This window comes from Leptonychotes weddellii, chromosome 6 (genome assembly GCF_054177405.1).
Source record: "Leptonychotes weddellii isolate Sample4059 chromosome 6, ASM5417740v2, whole genome shotgun sequence".
Lineage (NCBI taxonomy): Eukaryota > Metazoa > Chordata > Mammalia > Carnivora > Phocidae > Leptonychotes > Leptonychotes weddellii.
In genome coordinates this window covers 31,160,111-31,180,903 of record NC_138374.1, presented here as the reverse complement: position 1 = coordinate 31,180,903, position 20,793 = coordinate 31,160,111, and the positions used below count along the sequence as shown (strand labels likewise).

The 20,793-nt window shown below is 40.0% G+C and overlaps 1 protein-coding gene across 2 annotated transcripts in view; it reads left to right on the top strand.

Annotated features, from left to right (window-relative positions):
* Positions 1-20,793, top strand: part of EXOC6 (exocyst complex component 6) — a 324,809-nt gene that overhangs the window by 57,654 nt on the left and 246,362 nt on the right. The window contains exon 1 of one of the 2 annotated variants that reach the window (XM_081823817.1): positions 15,284-15,303. The exons of the other annotated variant lie outside the window; for it this stretch is intronic. Coding sequence (XP_081679943.1) covers positions 15,299-15,303 — 5 coding nt within the window. The 5' untranslated portion in view covers positions 15,284-15,298. Of the gene's footprint in view, positions 1-15,283; positions 15,304-20,793 lie in introns of those variants that run through there. 2 annotated transcript variants of the gene reach the window in all.

The following is a 20,793-nucleotide window of genomic DNA, read 5'->3' as shown; positions in this document are numbered from 1 at the left end:
GCTTTGGGTTGGTGTCAGAGGTTCTCATCCAGTGGATTTCGCCTCTCTGCCTGGCCCCTTGGGGTGAGCTCTTTGGCTATCTCTTTAGCTTTTGTTCCTGGATGCTGTCTTTGGAACTCCCTTTCATGGCCACAGGGCCAGCTTCATGTCACCCTCAAGCACAGGAGACAGCTTCCCAGGCTGGATCTAGCATCTTGGGCTCCATGTTATCTGAGAGGAATTGAGACGTTTGGCTATAGTTCTCTTAGGACAGTAGTGAATGCTAATGGAAGACCAGGTCTTTCTGTTGCTTGATTAGCTTAAAATATTTTTTTAATTGCAAAAGCAATAAATACATAAACACATGCATACACACACACTCCTAAACACAGAAATATATAAAGTTGAAGGGCTTCATATCAACCTCCTAGTGATAATTCTTTGTTATATACTGTCCCAGATTTATTTCAGTACATATCAAAGCATTTTACTTAGGGGCGCCTGGGTGGCTCAGTTGGTTAAGCGACTGCCTTTGGCTCAGGTCATGATCCTGGAGTCCCAGGACCGAGTCCCGCATCGGGCTCCCTGCTCAGCAGGGAGTCTGCTTCTCCCTCTGACCCTCCTCCCTCTCATGCTCTCTGTCTCTCATTCTCTCTCTCGCAAATAAATAAAATCTTAAAAAAAAAAAAAATTAAAAGCATTTTACTTAACAAGAAAAATGAGAATGGAATGCATAACTATTCTTCTGCAACTTGAATGTCTTCCTTAACAGTATATCCTGAATAGATTCAAATGCCCTTGTACACAGATTTAGCCCATTATTTTGTACGACTGTGGCTATTCCACAGTAGAGTGGATTATAAATTACTTAATTCCTTACTCATGAACTTTGGACTGTTTAAGGTTGTTTTTTTTTTTGGCTTAATAGTGCAATATCGAACATCCTTGTGCAAACATCTTTGTGTGTGTGTGTGAGTATTTCTGTAGAATTGCTGGGCGAAGGGTATGCACATTTCAAATTTTAATAAACTATGCTAAAGAGTGTACCAGTGTACCGGTTTGCAATCTACTCAGAAACCTGAGGAGCCCTGTTTCCTCAAATACTTACCAACTCTAGTATTACTAAATTTTATAAATCTACTGGGCAAAAAAGACTTGTTCATTGGTGTTTTTTTTTTTTTATTATTAGCAAAGTTGAGCATCTTTTAGGATGTTTTTTGACTATCTGCATTTCCTCTCATGTGAGTTTTCTGTTTGTATCCTTTATCCAGTCTTCTGTTGTCTTTTTCTTACTGACCTGTGCATCAGTTAGGATGTTTTCGGAATGCTCACTAGAAGATGGCTTATATTTATTGTTTATGATTCTAGAATATGATACCTAAAGATAGGGTATTCCCAGGTTGGGCAGTGCCTTAGCAGTCTTGGGCACAGACACTTTCTCTGCTCTGTTTTATTCAACTTATCCTTTTCGTGGTTTCAAGATGGCTGCTATAGTTCCAGGCATCACATTATAGACAACCATCTCCAAGTGTCCAAAAGAGGCTCTCCTACCCCAAATCGTCAAGCTTCTCTTTTGATCATGAAGGAAAACTTCCTAGGAGCTTGCCTGCAGATATCTGCTCCTACCCAGGTCCCATTGGCCAGGATTGAGACACATGTCCCTTTTCAGGCTATGATGCCCATGCGTCTGCCATTTTAAATGAGATTAGTCTCCATGTTGTCTCCTGAATTAGTTGAATCAGGCAAATGCAATTTGATTATAGTGCAACAATTTGAATTTAGGGGCAAATGCTGAATACCTGAATGTGCAATACCTGAAATATAAGATTGTCCTTGGCTCTGAGTGGTGAATCTTTAAAGGCTCAATGTATGACTTGAGCATGGGCAGACCAGCTCCTTAATATCTGACCACTCTCAGTAAGTCATAATATCCTGCTTAACCCCCAAAGTGGGATAACCCATGATTTTATCCTTGGGGCAGCAAAAGCTGGTAGGACTACACCCAGTCTGTGAAGCCACTGTTAGGCCAGTTGGGATCTGCTGGCCGAATTTCTGGACCTCCCCAGATGAGATGAGGGAGATTGGTTTCTTAGGAGCCCACAGATGGCTGTAACAATACCTATCCTTTTAAATGGATGGCAAGTCCTGACTGAAGCAATGAGAAGCTATAACCTTCTTCACTACTTTTGGAGTAGGGGCCTCACCTTTTCTTCCTACTAGGCACAGAGAGAATGGGACTAGCAGTTATAGCTTATTTTTGCCTTACTTATTTTTTGTAAGTCAGTGGTCGCAGAGGAAAGAGAAATCTGATCTTAGTTATGTCTTTTTTTTTTAAAGGTTTATTTATTTATTTACTTATTTGACAGAGAGAGGGAGAGAGAGAGAGAGCGAGAGAGAGAAAGAGTGTGCAAGCATGACCAGAGGAGCGGCAGACAGAGGGAGAAGCAGACTCCCCCCGGAGCCAGGAGCCCGATGCGGGGCTCGATCCCAGGACCCTGGGATCATGACCTGAGCTGAAGGCAGACCTTAACCGACTGAGCCACCCAGGTGCCCCTGTGTGTGTGTGTGTTTTTTTTTAATATTTCTTTATCTATTTGAGAGAGCACACATGAGCGGGTGGGGGGAGGGGCAGAGGGAGAGAGTTACAAGCAGATTCCCCACTGAGCGTGGAGCTGATGGGCTCAATCCCACAACCCATGAGATCATGACCTTAGTAGAAACCAAGAGCCCGATGCTTAACCAGCTGAGCCACCCAGGCGCCTCTGATCTTCGTTGCATCTTTGTAACAAGAAAATTATCTTTTAATCAGACTAAAAGACTTCCTCACGTTCATCTTTTCTACTCCCAGAGTCTCAATGGCATGTTCTGGATACTGAAACGCTTGATTTTTATAAAATTAAGGCTATGGACATGGAAGGCTGAGTTCCAGAATCACTTAGCTGATCTTTATCCTTCTGCCTTGATCTGTTCTGATTTCTTGACTTGACAACCCCAAAATGAAAGTTCAAACAAATGTCAGTCCCCTCTTCTTCCCTCCTTCTCTTATTCCCTATCTCATGACTAACACAATAGTTACCATGAGAGCTGAGTGTTTATTAGGCTAAAGAAAGTATTCACTTTCATTTTTAACCTTAGAGAATCCTGGATAGCTATTATTTATTTATTTTATTTTATTTTATTTTTTTTAATTTTTTTTTTTAAGATTTTATTTATTTGCGAGAGAGAGAATGAGAGACAGAGAGCATGAGAGGGAGGAGGGTCAGAGGGAGAAGCAGACTCCCTGCTGAGCAGGGAGCCTGATGCGGGACTCGATCCCGGGACTCCAGGATCATGACCTGACCTGAGCCGAAGGCAGTCGCTTAATCAACTGAGCCACCCAGGCGCCCTATTTATTTTTTTTTAAAGATTTATTTATTTATTTTAGAGAGAGAGACAGAGATTGTGGGGCGGAGGGCCAGAGGGAGAGAGAATCCCAAGCGGACTCCCCGCTGAGTGCACAGAGCCTGATGTGGGGCTCAATCCCATGACCCTGAGATCATGACCTGAGCCCAAATCAAGAGTCGGATGTCCAACTGACTGAGCCACCCAGGTTGCCCCCTGGACAGCTATTGTTTTTTATGTTTTTGGATGCTATTGTACATGAACTTAAAAAATTTCATTTCCAAATTTTTGTTGCTTGTATATAGAAATATAATTGATTTTTGTATTTTGTATTCTGTGACTTGCTGTTAGTTTTATTAGATTCCTTGGTAGATTCCTTAGTCTTTTCTACATATCTGATCATACTGTTTGTGGATACAGATAATTTTACTTCTTCCTTTCCAGTCTGGATGGATAGGCTCCAGGCTCTAGCCCTATAGGAAGCCAGCTTGATGAGCAGCCGTGTGGTTTAGATTTCAGATCTGGTAGTTTCTTGACTGGGCTGCCTCAAGCAATGAAAACCTGTCCAATCACATGTAGTGGTCTTTTCTGGCTCTTTGTTTTTTCTCTTTCCCTTATTGAGGACTTCCTTCCTTACTTGATGAGTTTGATTTGAAAACTGGTTCACTTAAGAGAGAGTTTTTAGGTTTACCTTATTTCTAAAACATTTTTCTTCTGGCTGATGGTCAAACCTGCCATTCTTAGAGTGTTGACCACCTTCCCTTTTCCATTTCCCTCTTTGGTTCCATAATGAAGTAATCATTCCCTCCAGACTCACCAGCCAGTTTGTCTACTGGCTCTTCCCTGATTTTTGCTAAGTGACTTTCACCAGTCAGCGGTCTGGTGTTCTTTGCAAATGAAGATCTGGGACATGCTTTGCCCCCTGTCCCCAAAACTTTAAATGTCCTTTATCATGCAACTTCTCATGCTGGGAAAACCATAGCTGGTCTCTACTGCTCCCTCACTGCTTTAAAATTACTCGATAGTAATTGTATTTGATTCTTTGAGTCTTTATCTTAGTGACTTGTACACTTGCTTTCTTTATTTTATCTTCCAAATATCATTTATTCTTTCAACTGATTCTAATTCTTTTTATTTAATCTCTCCTTTATTTTGGAAGCTACTTCTTCTTCTGTTTACCTCCTTTCTTTGTTAAAATGGAAGGACAAAATAATATCCAATCAGTAATATTCAATTCAATGATTTTTAGACCTCCCTTCATGGAAATATAGGTGTAAGATTCTTTAAAGTCAGTGAAACTTTGTTTTTAGCAGATTATGGTAAAAGAACAGAGTTTGTCATAATTATACAGAAGGCATACCAGAGGATCAGGATGAACATTGGCCTAGGGAGGATCCACTCTCAACCCTAGGGCTGATCCTGGATTTTCATTAATCATTCCCTTTTCATTTTTGTCTTTTCTTTCCAGTTTGCTTTTACCTTTCCTTGCCTTCGGCACCAGGTCATTTTCCTTGAGTGCTTTCTCTTTTTGGAAAACAGCATGAATAAGTGGAAGGAACATGGACTTTGGAGTATAAATAGACCTGAGTTTCAACACCACTTTGCCTGTTACTAGTTGTGTGTTCTTGGGCAAGTTACTTACCCTTTTGGAGCTTTATGGTTTTCTTCTAAGGATTGCCTGTGAAAGTATGAATAATATTCATAAGGCATCTAACACAGTAGCTGGCCTATGGAAGATACTCATTACATGTTACCTGTGATTATTAACTTAACTTCTCTGACTTTCTTGCTCCCACGTTTCTGTGATCACTTGCCATTCATTACTGGGCTTGGATGAATCTATACATTTGTGATCTTTGAAAGCAGTGGTTTACCTCTTCTTTCCTCTTAATATTAGGTCAGCAATATGATGTCAGAAAAATAGCTTATGCAGTCAGCTTGAATTACAAGAGAATGAATAAAAGTTGAATGTGTCTAGAATCACAGTGCTAGAGCCTCAATGGATTTTAGAGACCAGGTATTTCAACTCTTTTTATTTTATAGATGAACTGACATAGCATAGATAAGCAATTTGCCCAAAGCCTATAGTAGAGCATATGTGGATACTGAGATTTCCTCACTTGAGGAAAAGACTTTATTTTAATTGAGGCAAAATTCATAGAACATAAGTCAACCATTTAAAAATGTACAATTCGGGGCGCCTGGGTGGCGATTGCCTTCAGCTCAGGTCATGATCCTAAGGTCCTGGGATTGAGCCCCACATCAGGCTCCCTGCTCAGTGGGGAGTCTGCTTCTCCCTCTCCCTCTGCTCCTTCCCCCTGTTCGTGCTCTCTGTCAAATAAATAAATAAAATCTTTAAAAAAATAAAAAATAAAAATAAAAAATAAAAACGTACAATTCAGTGGTAGGTAGTGCATTCACAATGTACAGGCCTCACCTTTATCTGTTTCCAAAACATTTTCATCACCCCATGTTCAGTAAGCAGTCACCACCCATCCTCCCTCACATCAGCCCCTGGCAATCACTAATCTGCTTTCTGTTTCTATGGACTTGCTTATTCTGAACATTTCATACAAATGGAATCATATACTCTGTGATCTTTTGTGTCTGACCTCTTTCACTTAGTGGAATGTCTTCAGTTCATACTCATTGTTTAAAAATTCCAACATTATAGAAAAGTATAATAAAGAAACTAAAAAATATTCTGTAATTCCACCTGCCATTGATGGAAGACTGTTAACAGTGTGGTGATAGTTGCTGTCCCCCTTGTCTCCCACATAAATGCGTTTACACTATTCACACCTTTTACTTGAATTTGGTTTTTCACTTAAGACTTGTGAAACAGCGTCCTGCGTCAACACACATATATATTGTATGGTATTTTATTATATGGTTTTAGTCTAGGTTGTTTAACAAACCTGTTGATGGATATCTTTCTACTCACCCCTCTCCCCTGCTCCGCCCAATTCTTTGTTAAATAGAACAATTTACATCCTAATCTGCTGAATGTGAATGACTTTGGAAAATCCCAATATTGGAGAAAAATAAACATATTACTCTGAAGTCAGCTTGGTTACACAGGGAAATTCGTACATTAATAAGAGCTAGATAAACTTTGAGGTTGCCTGTAATTTCAGATTCTTTATTGGGATTAGTACCACCATCACACCATCATGGTAGTTCTAGGGGTGTAGAGGCAAATGTCTAGGACTGAGAATTAGGAGGCCTGGGTTTAGCCTTCATTTTGCTAAGGACTAGCTCTGGGCCTTCGGAAAGTTCTTATCTCTTCAGATTTCAGTTTCTTCATCTGTGAAATGAGGTCACTGGGCTAGTTGGTTACTATCAGTGAGGTCATTGCCCAGTTTACAATGATTCCCCTTCTGCAGGAACAGCTCTGCTTCCTTAGGGTAGGCCCCCAGTAGCTATGTCATATTATGAGACCCTCCCTTCTCAGTCATATCCGATTGTTCTAGTGGAAGCCATTTGTCACAAGTCAATCCAAACAAAATCCTTCTTTAGGATTTTTGAAAGTGAACCACAGAAAGTATGGGCAGTTCCTCTCTTGTGGTGGGGAGATGTGAGAAGTGAAACTTGGTAGCCATTGGTAACCATATTATTAATGAATCAAGGTTCTAATGTGGAGAGGGAAGGGGTGAGACTCCCGTGCTATGGGTTAGTGAAAGAGTATTCACATAAAAAAGGAGCTACCTCTCGATGCAGTGTGAGCTCCTGAATTGTGTCCTGGAATAGAGAAAGGATAGTGAAAGAACTGGTAATCCAAGTAAAGTCTATAGTTAATAGTATTGTTAGTAACCCATGTTAATTTTTTAGTTTTAACAAAGATGTCATGTTTATGTAAGATGTTGACATTCAGGGAAACAGGCTGAGAACTCTCTAAACTATCTTTGCAATATCAACATCAGATGCTTCCTGATATGATGCAATGAGAAGGATACAATATCACTTATGTGGTATTCTTTTTAAAAAATGTATACCTGAATTTAACCATTAGGAAATATCACTGAGAGACATTCTTTGAATGACTAGATGGTGCCCTTCAAAACTGTCAAGGTCATGAAAGACAAAGAAAGATAGGAATTCTCCCAGATTGGGGAAACTTAGGAGACATGAAAACTAAATGAATGAATGATCCTGAATTCCATCCTGGACCCCAAAAAGATCATTAGTAAGGTAATTAGAAACATTTGAATAAGGTGTGTATATTTGCTAATAGTATTGTATCAATACTAATTTCTTTTTTTTTAATTTTATTTATTTATTTATTTATTTATTTATTTAGAGAGCACAAGCGAGGGGAGAGGCAGAGGGAGAAGCAGACTTCCCGCTGAGCAGGGAGCCCAACGTGGGACTTGATCCCAGGGCCCCAGGGTCATGACCTGAGCCAAAGGCAGATACTTAACCAACTGAGCCACCCAGATGCCCCTAATTTCTTGGTTTTGATCAATTATTTTGTGGTCATAAAAGATGTTAACATTTTGGAAAGCTATAGGAACAGTAGAGGAATTTTTTGTACTACTTTGCAATTTCTTTTTAAAGTCTGAAATTATTTCACAATTCAAAGTTGAAAAGCTTACCGAAAGGTGATATTGGCATAGAGTAGGCGGCTCCAAACACCCATCCCTCCACAGAAACATTAACAAAGAAAAAAAATCAGAAACTGTTAAAGCCAACTTTGTCAGAACTCTGGAAAATAGTAAAAAATTTGGAGCAACCAAGCAAATGCTGAATTAAGAAAAAGAACTTGAAAGTAGTAGGAAGTCTCTGTGGCATTTTTCCTTGCCCTTGCCCCACCCCTCCCTGGTGAAGTGGCAGTCTTGAAGATAGCAGCCTAAGTTCCCAGTGTGGGACTTTGGCCTTGGTTCTGGAGAGAGCAGAGCTGCCCTTATTGGCAAATCATTGTGTTTGTCTGTTCTACTCTCTCTGAAGACTACCTGAAGGATTAACACAAGGTGTTTTTGTGTTTCTTCTAACTCAGAAATTACTCAGGGCAGAAGAGTGGTGGACATTGCTCAGACATTGTAAGGTGAATAAAAAAACCTACAGTTGGGATTACAGTTGAGACATACAATAGACTGTCTGCAGCTTAGGAAGAAAGCTGGGGCTTTTTCTGGAAAATTAGGACATTCAGAAAAGCCCACGTATATACTGGGGAATCTAGAAAGCCACATACATGCCCAAGACAGGACACATCATCAGGGAAGATCCAGGCAGACCCCATCTTTCAACTCGGGATTATCTCTAGGCTTGGTGCAAATAGCAGGTGAAGGCTAAGGCAGAGTTTTAAGAAGCCTGGCTAAGTAGGTTTTTTGTTTTTTTTTTTAAAGCTTTATTTATTTATTTGTCAGAGAGAGAGAGAGTGAGCACAAGCAGGGGGAGTGGCAGGCAGAGGGAGAAGCAGGCTCCCTGCTGAGCAAGGAGACCGATGCTGGACTCGATCCCAGGACCCTGGGATCATGACCTGAGCTGAAGGCAGATGCCCAACGACTGAGCCACCCAGCCATCCCAAAGCCTGGCTAAGTGTTAAAAGAGTGCCCCAACACAACCGATCTGCAAAGAATGGGAGAGAGGTTTATTTTTTGTTTGGCTGGTGTTTTAACTCCTGGCATCAAGGAAATATCTTTCAAAGGACTAGCTGAACACAGGTAAGAAACAGAGACATCAGTGACCATCTACAGCAAGGAATACAGTCTCTACAAAAAAATAGTTTGGAAAAATCACAGATGGACAGCTGTGGCCTTCAGTAATCAAGAACAGCAAACCCAAGGTGCCTGGGTGGCTTAGTTGGTTGGGCGACTGCCTTCGGCTCAGGTCATGATCCCGGAGTCCTGGGATCAAGTCCCGCATTGGGCTCCCTGCTCAGCAGGGAGTCTGCTTCTCCCTCTGACCCTCCCCCCTCTCATGTGCTCCCTCTCTCATTCTCTCTCTCAAATAAATAAATAAAATCTTAAAAAAAAAAAGAACAGCAAACCCTGGAGAAGGAAGAAAGTCTGATTTCCAGAGTTACCATATTATAATATTCAAATGTACAATTTTCAATTAAAAAATCACAAAATTATACAAAGATGCAAGAAAGTATGGCCTATTTAAGAGACAAAAATAAACTGACAGAAACTATGAAGAAGACCAGACATTGGAGTTACTAGACAAAGACTTTAAATTGACAGTGTTAAATATGCTCAAAGATCTAAAGGAAAACAGAAAAATAATGTAAGAACACAATGGAAATATCAGTAAAGAAATAGAAATTATAAGAAGGAGCCAAATAGAAATCCTGAAGCTGAAAATTACAGTAACTGAAAAAAAAATTTCCCTAGACAGGTTCAACAGCAGATTGAGCAGGGAGAAGAAACAAATCAGTGAACTTAATGATAGGACAATTGAAATTATCCATATTGAGGAGCAGAAAAAAAAAAGGAAAGTGAACAGAACCTAAGATACTTGTGGGTACCATCAAGGCAACCAACATAATATGTTTTGGGAGTCCCAGAAGGAGGAGACAGAGAAAGAGGTAAAGAGATTACTTAAAGAAATAGTGATCAAAAACTTCCCAATTTGATGACTCTGTATGTCCAGGGAGCTCAACAAACTCCAAGTATGATAAAATCAAAGAAATTCATACTGAGACACATTATAATTAAACTGTCAAAAGACAAAGACAGAATCTTGAAAGCAGTAAGAGAGAAGAAACTCATTATGTTCAAGGGATTTTTAATAAGTCTAACAACCAATTTTGTAGGCAGAAGGCAATATTTAAAATGTTTGAGGGGCGCCTGGGTGGTTCAGTTGGTTGAGCGGCTGGCTCTTGGTTTTGCTCAGGTCATGATCTCTGGGTCCTGGGATCAAGCCCTGCATCAGACTCAGTGGGAGTCTGCTTGAGGAATCTGTCTCCCTCTACCCTCCGCCCGCCTGCACACATGTGTGCTCTCTCTCTCTCTCAATAAATAAATGGATCTTTAAAAAAAAATGTTGGGGAAGTCAAGAATTCTACATCTGGCAAAACTATCCTTCAAGAATGAAGGAAAAATTAAGACATTACCGGATAAACAAAAGCTGAGAGAGTTTGTTAAGAATAGACCTGCTGTACAAGAAGTGTTATAAGGGAGGGGCGCCTGGGTGGCTCAGTCGTTAAGCATCTGCCTTGGGCTCCGGTCATGATCCCAGGGTCCTGGGATCGAGCCCTGCATCGGGCTCCCTGCTCTGTGGGAAGCCTGCTTCTCCCTCTCCCACTCCCCCTGCTTGTGTTCCCTCTCTCTCCTCCCATCAAATAAATAACTAAAATCTTAAAAAAAAAAAAGTGTTAAAGGGAGTTCTCAGGTCCAATTTCATAGGCCATACAAAGAAATAAAAATCTTGGGCAAATGTAATTATATAGGTAAATAAAAAACCAGTATTACTGCATTTTTTATTTATGACTCTACTTTTAATTTCCTATTGATTTAAAAATCAAATGCCAAAAAAATCATAAATCTATGTTGTTGGCACATGAAGTGAAAAATTCAAGATGTGTAACGGTATAATTGAAAATTGAAAACTATCATTTTTGTTAAAAAAAGTGTGTATGTGTGTGTATGTGTGTGTGTGTACATGTGTGTATGCACACGGATCAGGCTTGTATATCTGTGGGCATAGAACATCTCTAAAAGGGTATATAAGAGCACTGATAAGTCGTTTCTCTTATAATTTTGCCGGCTAGATGGACATGCTCTCAGCAGCTAATTCTTGTTCCTTGTCTCAAATCTGCTACTTTTTTCATTTCTCCATTTCCAGAAAGGTAATACCACTTATCCATTGATTATGACAGAATAGTGGAAGTCAGGTTTGTTTCTTCTTGTTTCCTTACCCAAGCCCCATTAAATTGATCATTAAATCCTGTTCATTTTATCTCTAAAATATATCTCAACTTTACTTCCATTTCAGAAGATGTTGACTGTCCCCAAATGTTTGTTCTTTTCATCCTTGGTCATAGAACTCTTGAGTTTTTGCTGGTTCTATAGTCTCTAGAGTGACCGTTTTATTTCTCAACACTCCTTGCAACCAGATGGGGCCGTGTGAGTAAGTTCTGTCCAGTGAATTTTCACTAAAAGCATCATGTTTCATTTCTAAAAATGCTCTTAAAGGGAGGGGACATACCTTTTTCCCTCCCTTTCTCATTCTTGTTGGCTGGAATGAAAACAGTATGGCTGGAGTTAGAGCAGCCCTCTTGGACTAGGAGGTGCAAGTCACATGTTGAGAAACAGGAGAGAGGGAATCTGGTCCTTGGTAATTGTGGAGTTGCTAATCTAATGCTAGGTTGACTATGTGCAGACTTCAGTTATTTTTTTAAAAACCTTTTATTTAAATTCAATTTATTTTAACTTATTTTTTTTTAAAGATTTTTATTCATTTATTTGACAGAGAGACACGCGAGAGAAGGAACACAAGCAGGGGGAGTGGGAGAAGGGGAGGGAGAAGCAGGCTTCCTGTTGAGCAGGGAGCCCGATGCGGGGCTCGATCCCAGAACGCTGGGATCACAACCTGAGCCGAAGGCAAACGCTTAACAACTGAGCCACCCAGGAACCCCTTAAATTCAATTTAGTTAAGATATAGTGTATTATTGGGCACCTGGGTGGCTCAGTTGGTTAAGTGACTGCCTTCGGCTCAGGTCATGATCCTGGAGTCCCTGGATCGAGTCCTGCATCGGGCTCCCTGCTCAGTGGGGAGCCTGCTTCTCCCTCTGACCCTCCCCCCTCTCATGTGCTCTCTCTCATTCTCTCTCTCAAATAAATAAATAAAATCTTTAAAAAAAAAAGATATAGTGTATTATTAGTTTTAGGGGTAGAATTTCGTGATTCATCAGTTGCATATAACACCCTGTGCCCTCCTTAATGCCCATCACCCAATTACACAGACTTCAGTTATATGAGAGGGACATAAACATCTGTCTGTCCAAGTCACTGTAATTTGGAGTTTTCTGTCACAGCTATTCCTAATTCCAGTGATAAAATATCTCTCCATTTCGACCATCAGCCCCTTGGTCCAAGCCCAACACATCCGCCTGAACTATTGCATTAGTGTCTTGACTGTTCCAGCCACATCCAATCTTGACCACTCTCTCCATTAAATTCTACACATTCCAACCAGAGTAGATCTGTAACCACACATGAAGGAGCATATCACTCTCTTGTTTATAATCCTTTAATGAATATTCATTAGTTTTAGAGTAAGTTGGAAATTCTCAACACAGCCTGTGCAATCTTTCATTATTTCGCCCCTGAAACTTCAGCTCATCTCTTTTCCCCCTTATTCTCTGGCTTTCAGTCATGTTGAAGCTTCAAAGATCCTATTCCCCCCTACTGTTATATTTATCTTAAATTTTCTTCCCTCAGTCCTTATTGCCTAACTAACTTCTACTAATCATTCAGGTCTCTGAGAAAATGTAATTTCTTCAGGAATTGTAGTCAGGGGCCATTACTAGACTTCCTCATCGCATCATAAACTTGAAAAAATAGTCTTTACTTCCACTTACATAATTATTTTTGCAATTGTTCACTTAATGTTTCAAATAGTATATAGGCCTAATGTACCTTCAGATGTATTCTGATTTTTTTTTTGGTTTTACTTTTCTTAAAATTAAACTTGAAGAACTTTAGTTAGTACAGCTTCTTTTCGGTTTGTCACAGGTCCTACCCAGTCATTCCATTTCACAAACTTATGTTTCTTTCCCTTGTCCTCTAGGCCTTTGTATCTTTGGCCTATCTCCATTAAACTAGAAGCTCCATTAGGGTAAAGATGTGCTTGTCTTCCACATCACTCTTTGCCCTCTACCTTAATATGCTTGGGGCATATCAAAAGCTGTGGAAATCTTGTCAAATGAATGAAGGCAATGAATGAACTGCCCTTGTCATAATTATTAATAGTCTTTTCCTTCCTTTGGCTTTATTTTCAATATAAGATACTATATGGAGATAAGTATGGGGAAGTAACCACTTGGCGACTATTTCAAAACAATTTTGAACAAATTTAGCACAAGATTCTGAACTTTAAAGCCAACCTTCACTTTTTTTTTGTTGTTGTTAATGGACTAAATAGAAAGTGAAATCATATGTTTATACTTTTGCAAGTTTCAGTAAGTTTACAAAAGCATTTCATCTGGGTCATTCCATTTCTTGGGATGGGAACTCTGACTTTGCAGTTTTTCTTACATCTAAACTGTTTCCCAAATGCAAAGTTTATAAAATAGGGGAGGCTGAGGGGAAGCCCCCTTCTCTTGGATTTCCAAGCTTAACTGTGGATGCTTTCAGTTCTATTTCAAACCAACTCTTCCTTCCCTGTTGTATTTTCATCACATTCTTAACATCATTACATCAACATCTTAGCTAAAGCTTATTGAAAAGTACCACTTTTGGAGAATGTGTTCATATGGCGCCATTGTATACAGTTGTGAAATTTGTGCACTGCACCCAGGCACCCAGATGGAGCCAGTAAGGGTTGAAACCCAGCCTATGTTTCCTACTAAGCTGTTGTGCACCCTGGTGTGGGGCTCCCTCAGCCCAGAGGAAGAAGGAACCATATGTGCCAGCAGCAGACCTGTGCTCTTGGGGAGCAAGCGCTTCTCTTTGCTACCCCTAGTCTTGATCTTGCCACAGAGAAGCTGTAAGAGAGAAGGAAGTTATGACCCACAGAGAGGCCAACACTAGTGATGGAGAGAGCGGGATTCTAGGTGGCAAACCCTCCTATGTCTTTTCTTGTCTTTTTTCTTTTTTAAGATTTTATTTATTTATTTATTTATTTATTTATTTATTTAAGAGAGATAGAGCGTGTGAGCAGGAGGAGGGGGTAAGAGCAGAGGGAGAAGGACAAGCAGACTCTGCGCTGAACATGCAGCGCCATGGGGGGCTTGATCTCATGACCCCGAAATCATGACCTGAGTTCATCAAGAGTCTGATGCTTAACCAACTGAGCCACCCAGGCACCCCTGTCTTTTATTGTCTTAATCAGAAGGCCACATTTCTGGTTTCCCTAAGGTTTGGTAGTTTTTTCAATTAAATGCCCCCCTTTTTGTATTATGCTAAGTGAAATAAGTCCGTCAGAGAAAGTCAATTATCATATGATCTCACTGATATGTGGAATTTAAGAAATAAGGCAGAGAGGGAAAAATGAAACAAAACGGAACCAGAGAAGGAGACAAACCATAAGAGACTCTTAATCATAGGAAACAAACAGGGTTGCTGGAGGGGAAGGGGGTAGGGTAGCTGGGTGGGGATGGGGTAATTGGGTGATGGATATTGGGGAGGGTATGTGTTGTAATTAGCACTGGGTATTATATAACACCGATGAATCACAGATCTGTATCCCTGAACCAAATAATACATTATATGTTAATTAATTGAATTAAAAAAAAATTCCCCCCTTTTTGCCTTAGCTAGATTGGTTAACTTTTCATTTCTTACTGAATATCTTAGATTTCTTCTGGTTCTGACATAAAGTACAAAAACCATAGGATCAGCTGGGACAGATATCTACAGTGGTATTACAGTAAATGTTTCACAACCAGCTATGATTTCCGTGGTGTAAATACTGTGACCATGGCTGATTTCAGTCTACCAATGTGATGTCATTGAATCACATAACTGGTTCTTCTTTTTAATTTATTTTTAATTTACTTTTTTAAAAGATTTTATTTTTATTTATTTGACAGAGAGAGAGAGAGCACAAGCAGGGGGAGTGGCAGACAGAGGGAGAAGCAGGCTCCCGACTGAGCAAGGAGCCTGATGTGGGGCTTGATCCCAAGACCCTGGGATCATGACCTGAGCCGAAGGCAGCTGCCCAACCAACTGAGCCACCCAGGCGCCCCCACACAACTGGTTCTTGTGAGTGTGTATGAGCTGGCTCCCCCAGACTCCTGGAAAGCTTCCATTAGGCCCAACTTTGTCCACTGATGGGGTATGTGAATGCTGTTGGTCACCAAGGGTAGACCCACTGAATATGACTTCAGATATGCTCTGTTTAGCCTGTAAGTGTTTAAAATATTTGGGGTTAGTTGCCAGAATTTAAATATCATGATATTATACCTAAAAACACATATTCCTACTTTTTCATGAGAAATGGGAATATATTGAAATATTGGACAAGGTGCTCAGAAAGGTTCAATGATGTATCCATGGTGACATGGAGATTATCCAAGGTGACATGAAGCATGAGTACCTGAACCAGAACAAGAATTCTGGTCCTGTGACTCCCAAACCAAAGCTTGTGCCACTTTTTCAGATTGCCCTCTTACTGCCGTGTCCGTTATCATCTTTACTACCGTTTCTTGCTTGGCATTTTCTTTGCCACTGGTATTTTCTCTTTAGAAAGCATTTATGTGACCTAGGGTTGTTAAACCAGGTGAATCGTGGCAAAGATTCTGTGCGTTGACCTAACTCTTTTCCCTGTTCACTTTTACATTTTAGAATACGATTGCTCTTTTTGTACACATAATGGGGGTCCACTTGAAAGAAGGAAGAGGAGAAGGAGAAGAAGAAGAATATAACAAAGGACAGGGAAAAGTGAAAAACTACCCCTGGGGTGCTTGGGTGGCTCAGTCAGTTGAGTGTTGGATTCTTGGTTTCAACTTAGGTCATGATCTCAGGGTCATGAGATCGAGCCCTGCGTTGGGTTTTGAGCTCAGTGCAGAGTCTGCTTGAGCTTCTCTTCCACTCCCTTTGCCCCTCCTCCGCCCTGCACACTCTGTCTCTAAAAAAAAGAAGGAAGAAAGAAAGAAAAAAGAAAAACTGCCCCTAAACCTACCATTTAACCCTTGTCATAAGAGAAAACATTACTTCCAACATCCTATGTGCATACAGAAAAAAGACTGCTAGTCAGGAATGGGATCATTCTCAGTGTGCTACTTTAATCCTATTTAAATTTGACAAAAGAAAAAGGAACTAAAGTGAAGCAGTAACAAAAGTGAAAGTGAGGGAATTGAACTTTAAATGTTTGTTTATTACAAGGAGCATTAGTTTTAGGACACCTGGGTTGCTCATTCGGTTAAGCATCTGCCTTCGGCTCACGTCATGATCCCAGGGTCCTGGGATAGAGCCCTGCATTGGGCTCCCTGTTCATTGAGGAGAGTCTGCTTTTCCGTTTGCCCAGCACCGCCCCCCCAACCATGTGCTCACTCTCTCAATAATAAAGAAAGTCTTTTAAAAAAAGCCAAAAAAACAAGGAACATTAGTTCTTTAAAGATACTCCTAACAGTTTGAAAAAAACTAATAAGCATTGAGAGTTTTGAGTCATCATGGGTTTTTTTTTCACTTTCACATTGCACTTTCAGAGTGTCTTTCATGCCCTCCTAGGAGAGCTAAGAACATCAGTACACTAAACAGTCCTCTATCTCCTCTTTCCTCTGCTGAGTCTAGTTGGTTCATTTCATTTTTATGTGGTTATGGTTTTTAATATTTACATTCTGTTTTGTAACCATAATTTCCACAGTTGGTTAATCATCTTTGTTCTATATTCAGTGTTCTGTACCAGTTTTGTTTTTTTTTTAATCATCTCTTCTTCATTCTTGAGTTCTTTGCTTTAATTCCCCTCTGGTTTATGTGGATTTCATCATCAAGTAGCCTCTCTTCCCCAAGAATATATTATAGTAGCTGTATGCCCTGAGTATTTGTAGTGTTGAGAATGTCTTTCCATTACCTCAAAAAAATAGCCTGGCTGGATATAAAATCTTGAGTCATACTTTTTTTTTTCTTAGAACTTGGTGGATATTGCTGTTTTGTCTTTTTTTTTTTTTTAAGATTTTTATTTATTTGAGAGAGAGAGAGAGAGCATGAGAGGGGGGAGGGGCAGAGGGAGAAGTGGGCTCCCCTAGGAGCAGGGAGCCCGATGTGGGGCTTGATCTCAGGACCCTGGGATCATGACCTGACCCGAAGGCAGATGCTTAACCGACTGAGCCACCCAGGCACCCTGCTGTTTTGTCTTTTGACAAAAGGTACTGAATGTGGTCTTTAACCATGGCTTCTCCATTTATCTCCTTTTCAGTTGAGTCATCATTGGATATTTTTTCTAAGGAAGGTTCATGTGAACCCTGAGTTTGTTTATTTTCATATTTGAGATGTTTGCTTGTTACCATTATAGATGAATGACAACTTGTGTTTACTGATGTTTCAGTACCTCTGGCATAGAATAAGACCAGGGGAGTTTGAAGCCTTCTTGGCTTACAAAAACAAAAAAATAAACAAAAACCCTTGTAAATTACTTATTTTTCTTGCTTGTTTTCCTGAAGAATTGTTTATCCTTAAAGTTCAGTTACACCTGGGATGTATCTCAATGTTGTTTGTGCTCTATCTTTTATTGTTTAAACATGTGTGCTCCTTTAATATGCAGATTTGACTCTTAACATCAGGGAAATTTTCTTTTGGAACTTTAAACAATTTTTTCTGTATGATTGGTTAGGTTTGCTGCTTCAGGGATGTCTGTTGTCATTATGTCAGAGTGTTTTGGTCTGTCTTCCATTTCTATTATCTTCTCTCTGCTTATTTTAATGTCTTTGAACTTTTCCTTGCATTTGTTGAAAAGCAAAACTAAAGCCTATTTATTGCATTAATAATTCAATTTTCAGGAAATATGTATTATTTCTCCTCTAGTTTATATTTTCTTAATAGTTCTTCAGTAGTATGCTTTGGCCCTTTATTTGTTTCTTTAACCTCTGTCTCCCTTTTTTTTTTTTTAAAGATTTTATTTATTTATTTGACAGAGAGAGGGAGAAAGCGAGAGAGGGAACACAAGCAGGGGGAGCGGGAGAGGGAGAAGCAGGCTTCCCGCCGAGCAGGGAGCCCGATGCGGGCTCGATCCCAGGACCCTGGGACCATGACCTGGGCCGAAGGCAGATGCTTAATGACTGAGCCACCCACGTGCTCCTCTGTCTCCCTTTTCATCTCATTCTGTTGTTTTATCATCTTATCATTTTCTTCATTTCTTTGTTGTAACGTATTTGCATAGCTGCCATGCTTTTGAAAATCTTCTCATGCTTAATATGTGGAGCTATTTCCAGACCTTCCATTTGCTCACATATAATTTGGTGAATTCTTCCTTCTGCTTCACCTGTTTTTCTTTTCTTCAAGTATCACCTTGAGGGCAACTTTTAACTAGTTTGAGGGTGTGAGGAGAAGGGGAGGGACTGCTCAGCTGAGCTGTGCCCAGGGAAGATCCATCCCTGGAAGAAGATTCTAGATTTAGAGTCAGATAGTCTCATCAGCAATAACACGCATGGGTAACCATACCAGCAGGGTCCATCATGTGTCACAGGAATCCCTCACAGTAATGAAATAGCTGTGTGGTGAGTAACACTTTATTGAGCATTCACTCTGTGCCAGACATTGAAAGAAAAAATTAGCTACCTTTATTATGTATTTATGATGCCACGTCTGTGCTAAGTGCATTATATATTATTTTATTTACTCAATACAACAATATGAAATACATTTATCAGCCCCTATTTTTTGAGTGAGGGAGCTGAGGCTTAGAGAAGCTACCTAATTTGCCAGAAGTCATACAGCTAATAATGACAGAGTTGAGCTTTGAAACCATGTCTAAACCATAAATGCTTAGTATGGAACGATTCTTTTATCAGGAAATTTGATGTAATATTGGGCAATACTTGTAGAATTTTGCTCCACTGTGGCTTGCATGTAATCTGTTAAAAGCTGAGCAGTGTTTCTTTTCTAAAAGTAAGTCTAATTTATAGATGAAACATGATATAGACTTGCTTCAAAATAATGTGAGTGGGGAGGGGACACCGGGTGAGGGAATAAATGGAAGAAGATTGGGGCGCCTGGGTGGCTCAGTCGTTAAGCGTCTGCCTTCAGCTCAGGTCGTAATCCCAGAGTCCTGGGATCGAGCCCCACATCGGGCTCCCTGCTCAGCGGGAAGCCTGCTTCTCCCTCTCCCACTCCCCCTGCTTGTGTTTCCTCTCTCGCTGTGTCTCTCTCTGCCAAATAAATATAAAAAAAATCTTAAAAAAAAAAAAAATGGAAGAAGATTGGCCATAGGCTGATAGGTGAAGCTGGGTGACTTGAAGCTTGGAGGCTCATTGTATAGACTTTAATAATTGCTCAATTAGTGATTTTTCACCATAGTGGCTCTTGAAAAAGTGATACCACTTTTTAAGCAGCGATTCCTTTGCTTTTTGTGACTTTTTGTCATTATACCAGAACTGGGAGAGAATCAATTTTTATTGTTCCATCCATGCAATCTGTAGTCCTTTGTTACGGCAGCCTTCGCAAACTAATACACTTACCTAAGTTTGTTTTCCTTGTTCATTTAGAAGAAACATTTTTAGGAATGGATTACACTCATTGAGTGAAGGATAGCTGTACTTTTCTCTCTCTTTTTGGATATATTTGAAATTTTCTGTAACGAAAACTTCAAAAATGTTAAAAAATATTTCTGGCCAACATGCTCTCAAGTAGAATATTATTGATCTCCAATGACCTACTTTGATCATATGTGAATAAGAATCATTCAAAGGGGTGGTATTTAAAATAAGTAATAGCTGGTCAGTGGGGGAAGTTCTGTCCCTTTCCTGGATGAGAGCCTGATACTAATGGTTTTGGGTGCCTATGAATAATAATCTGAGATTTGGATCTTAACCATCTCTTATACATGGGTCAAGATTACTTCAAGATTAAGTTTGGTTGCTTCTGCACCTTATGACCCATCCATAAGGTCTATTTCCTATTCAGGGGCTTTGGTTTTCAGAAAAGGCAATGTGGCAAAGGGGTTCAGAGCAATTTTCCGGAGTCAACAGACCTGAGTTAGAGAGCTGGACTACTTACTATCTGGGTGCTTGATCTTAGATGCATTGTCTTCTCTAAATCCCACTTTCTTTATCTGTAAAATGGGGCTCATGACACCTGTCTTTTTTTTTTTTTTTAAAGATTTTTTATTTATTTATTTGACAGAGAGAGATACAGCAAGAGCAGGAACACAAGCAGGGGGAGTGGGAGAGGGAGAAGCAGGCTTCCCACTGAGCAGGGAGCCCGATGCGGGGCTCGATCCCAGGACTCTGGGATCACGACCAGAGCCGAAGGCAGACGCTTAACGACTGAGCCACCCAGGCGCCCCATGATAACTGTCTTTTATGATTGTTGGAAGGAGTAAATGATGTATATATATATATGTATATATATATGTATACATATATATATAATGTACTTAGCACAATGCCTGGCCATTTTTATTATGTTGTCTTAAAAAGATGTGGCACTTCAGAATGACTAAATCTTTGGCTTATGTCCATTTGACCTGACCTGGGCTGAACTATCATTTTTGTCATTTTCAGTGTGTTACCACTTCTCTTAAGGTGACTAAAGTCAGCAGGCATCCTTCCCTTTATTTCACAATTTTAAGCCTCATGTAAACATCAGGAAATAAACAGATTTCAACATG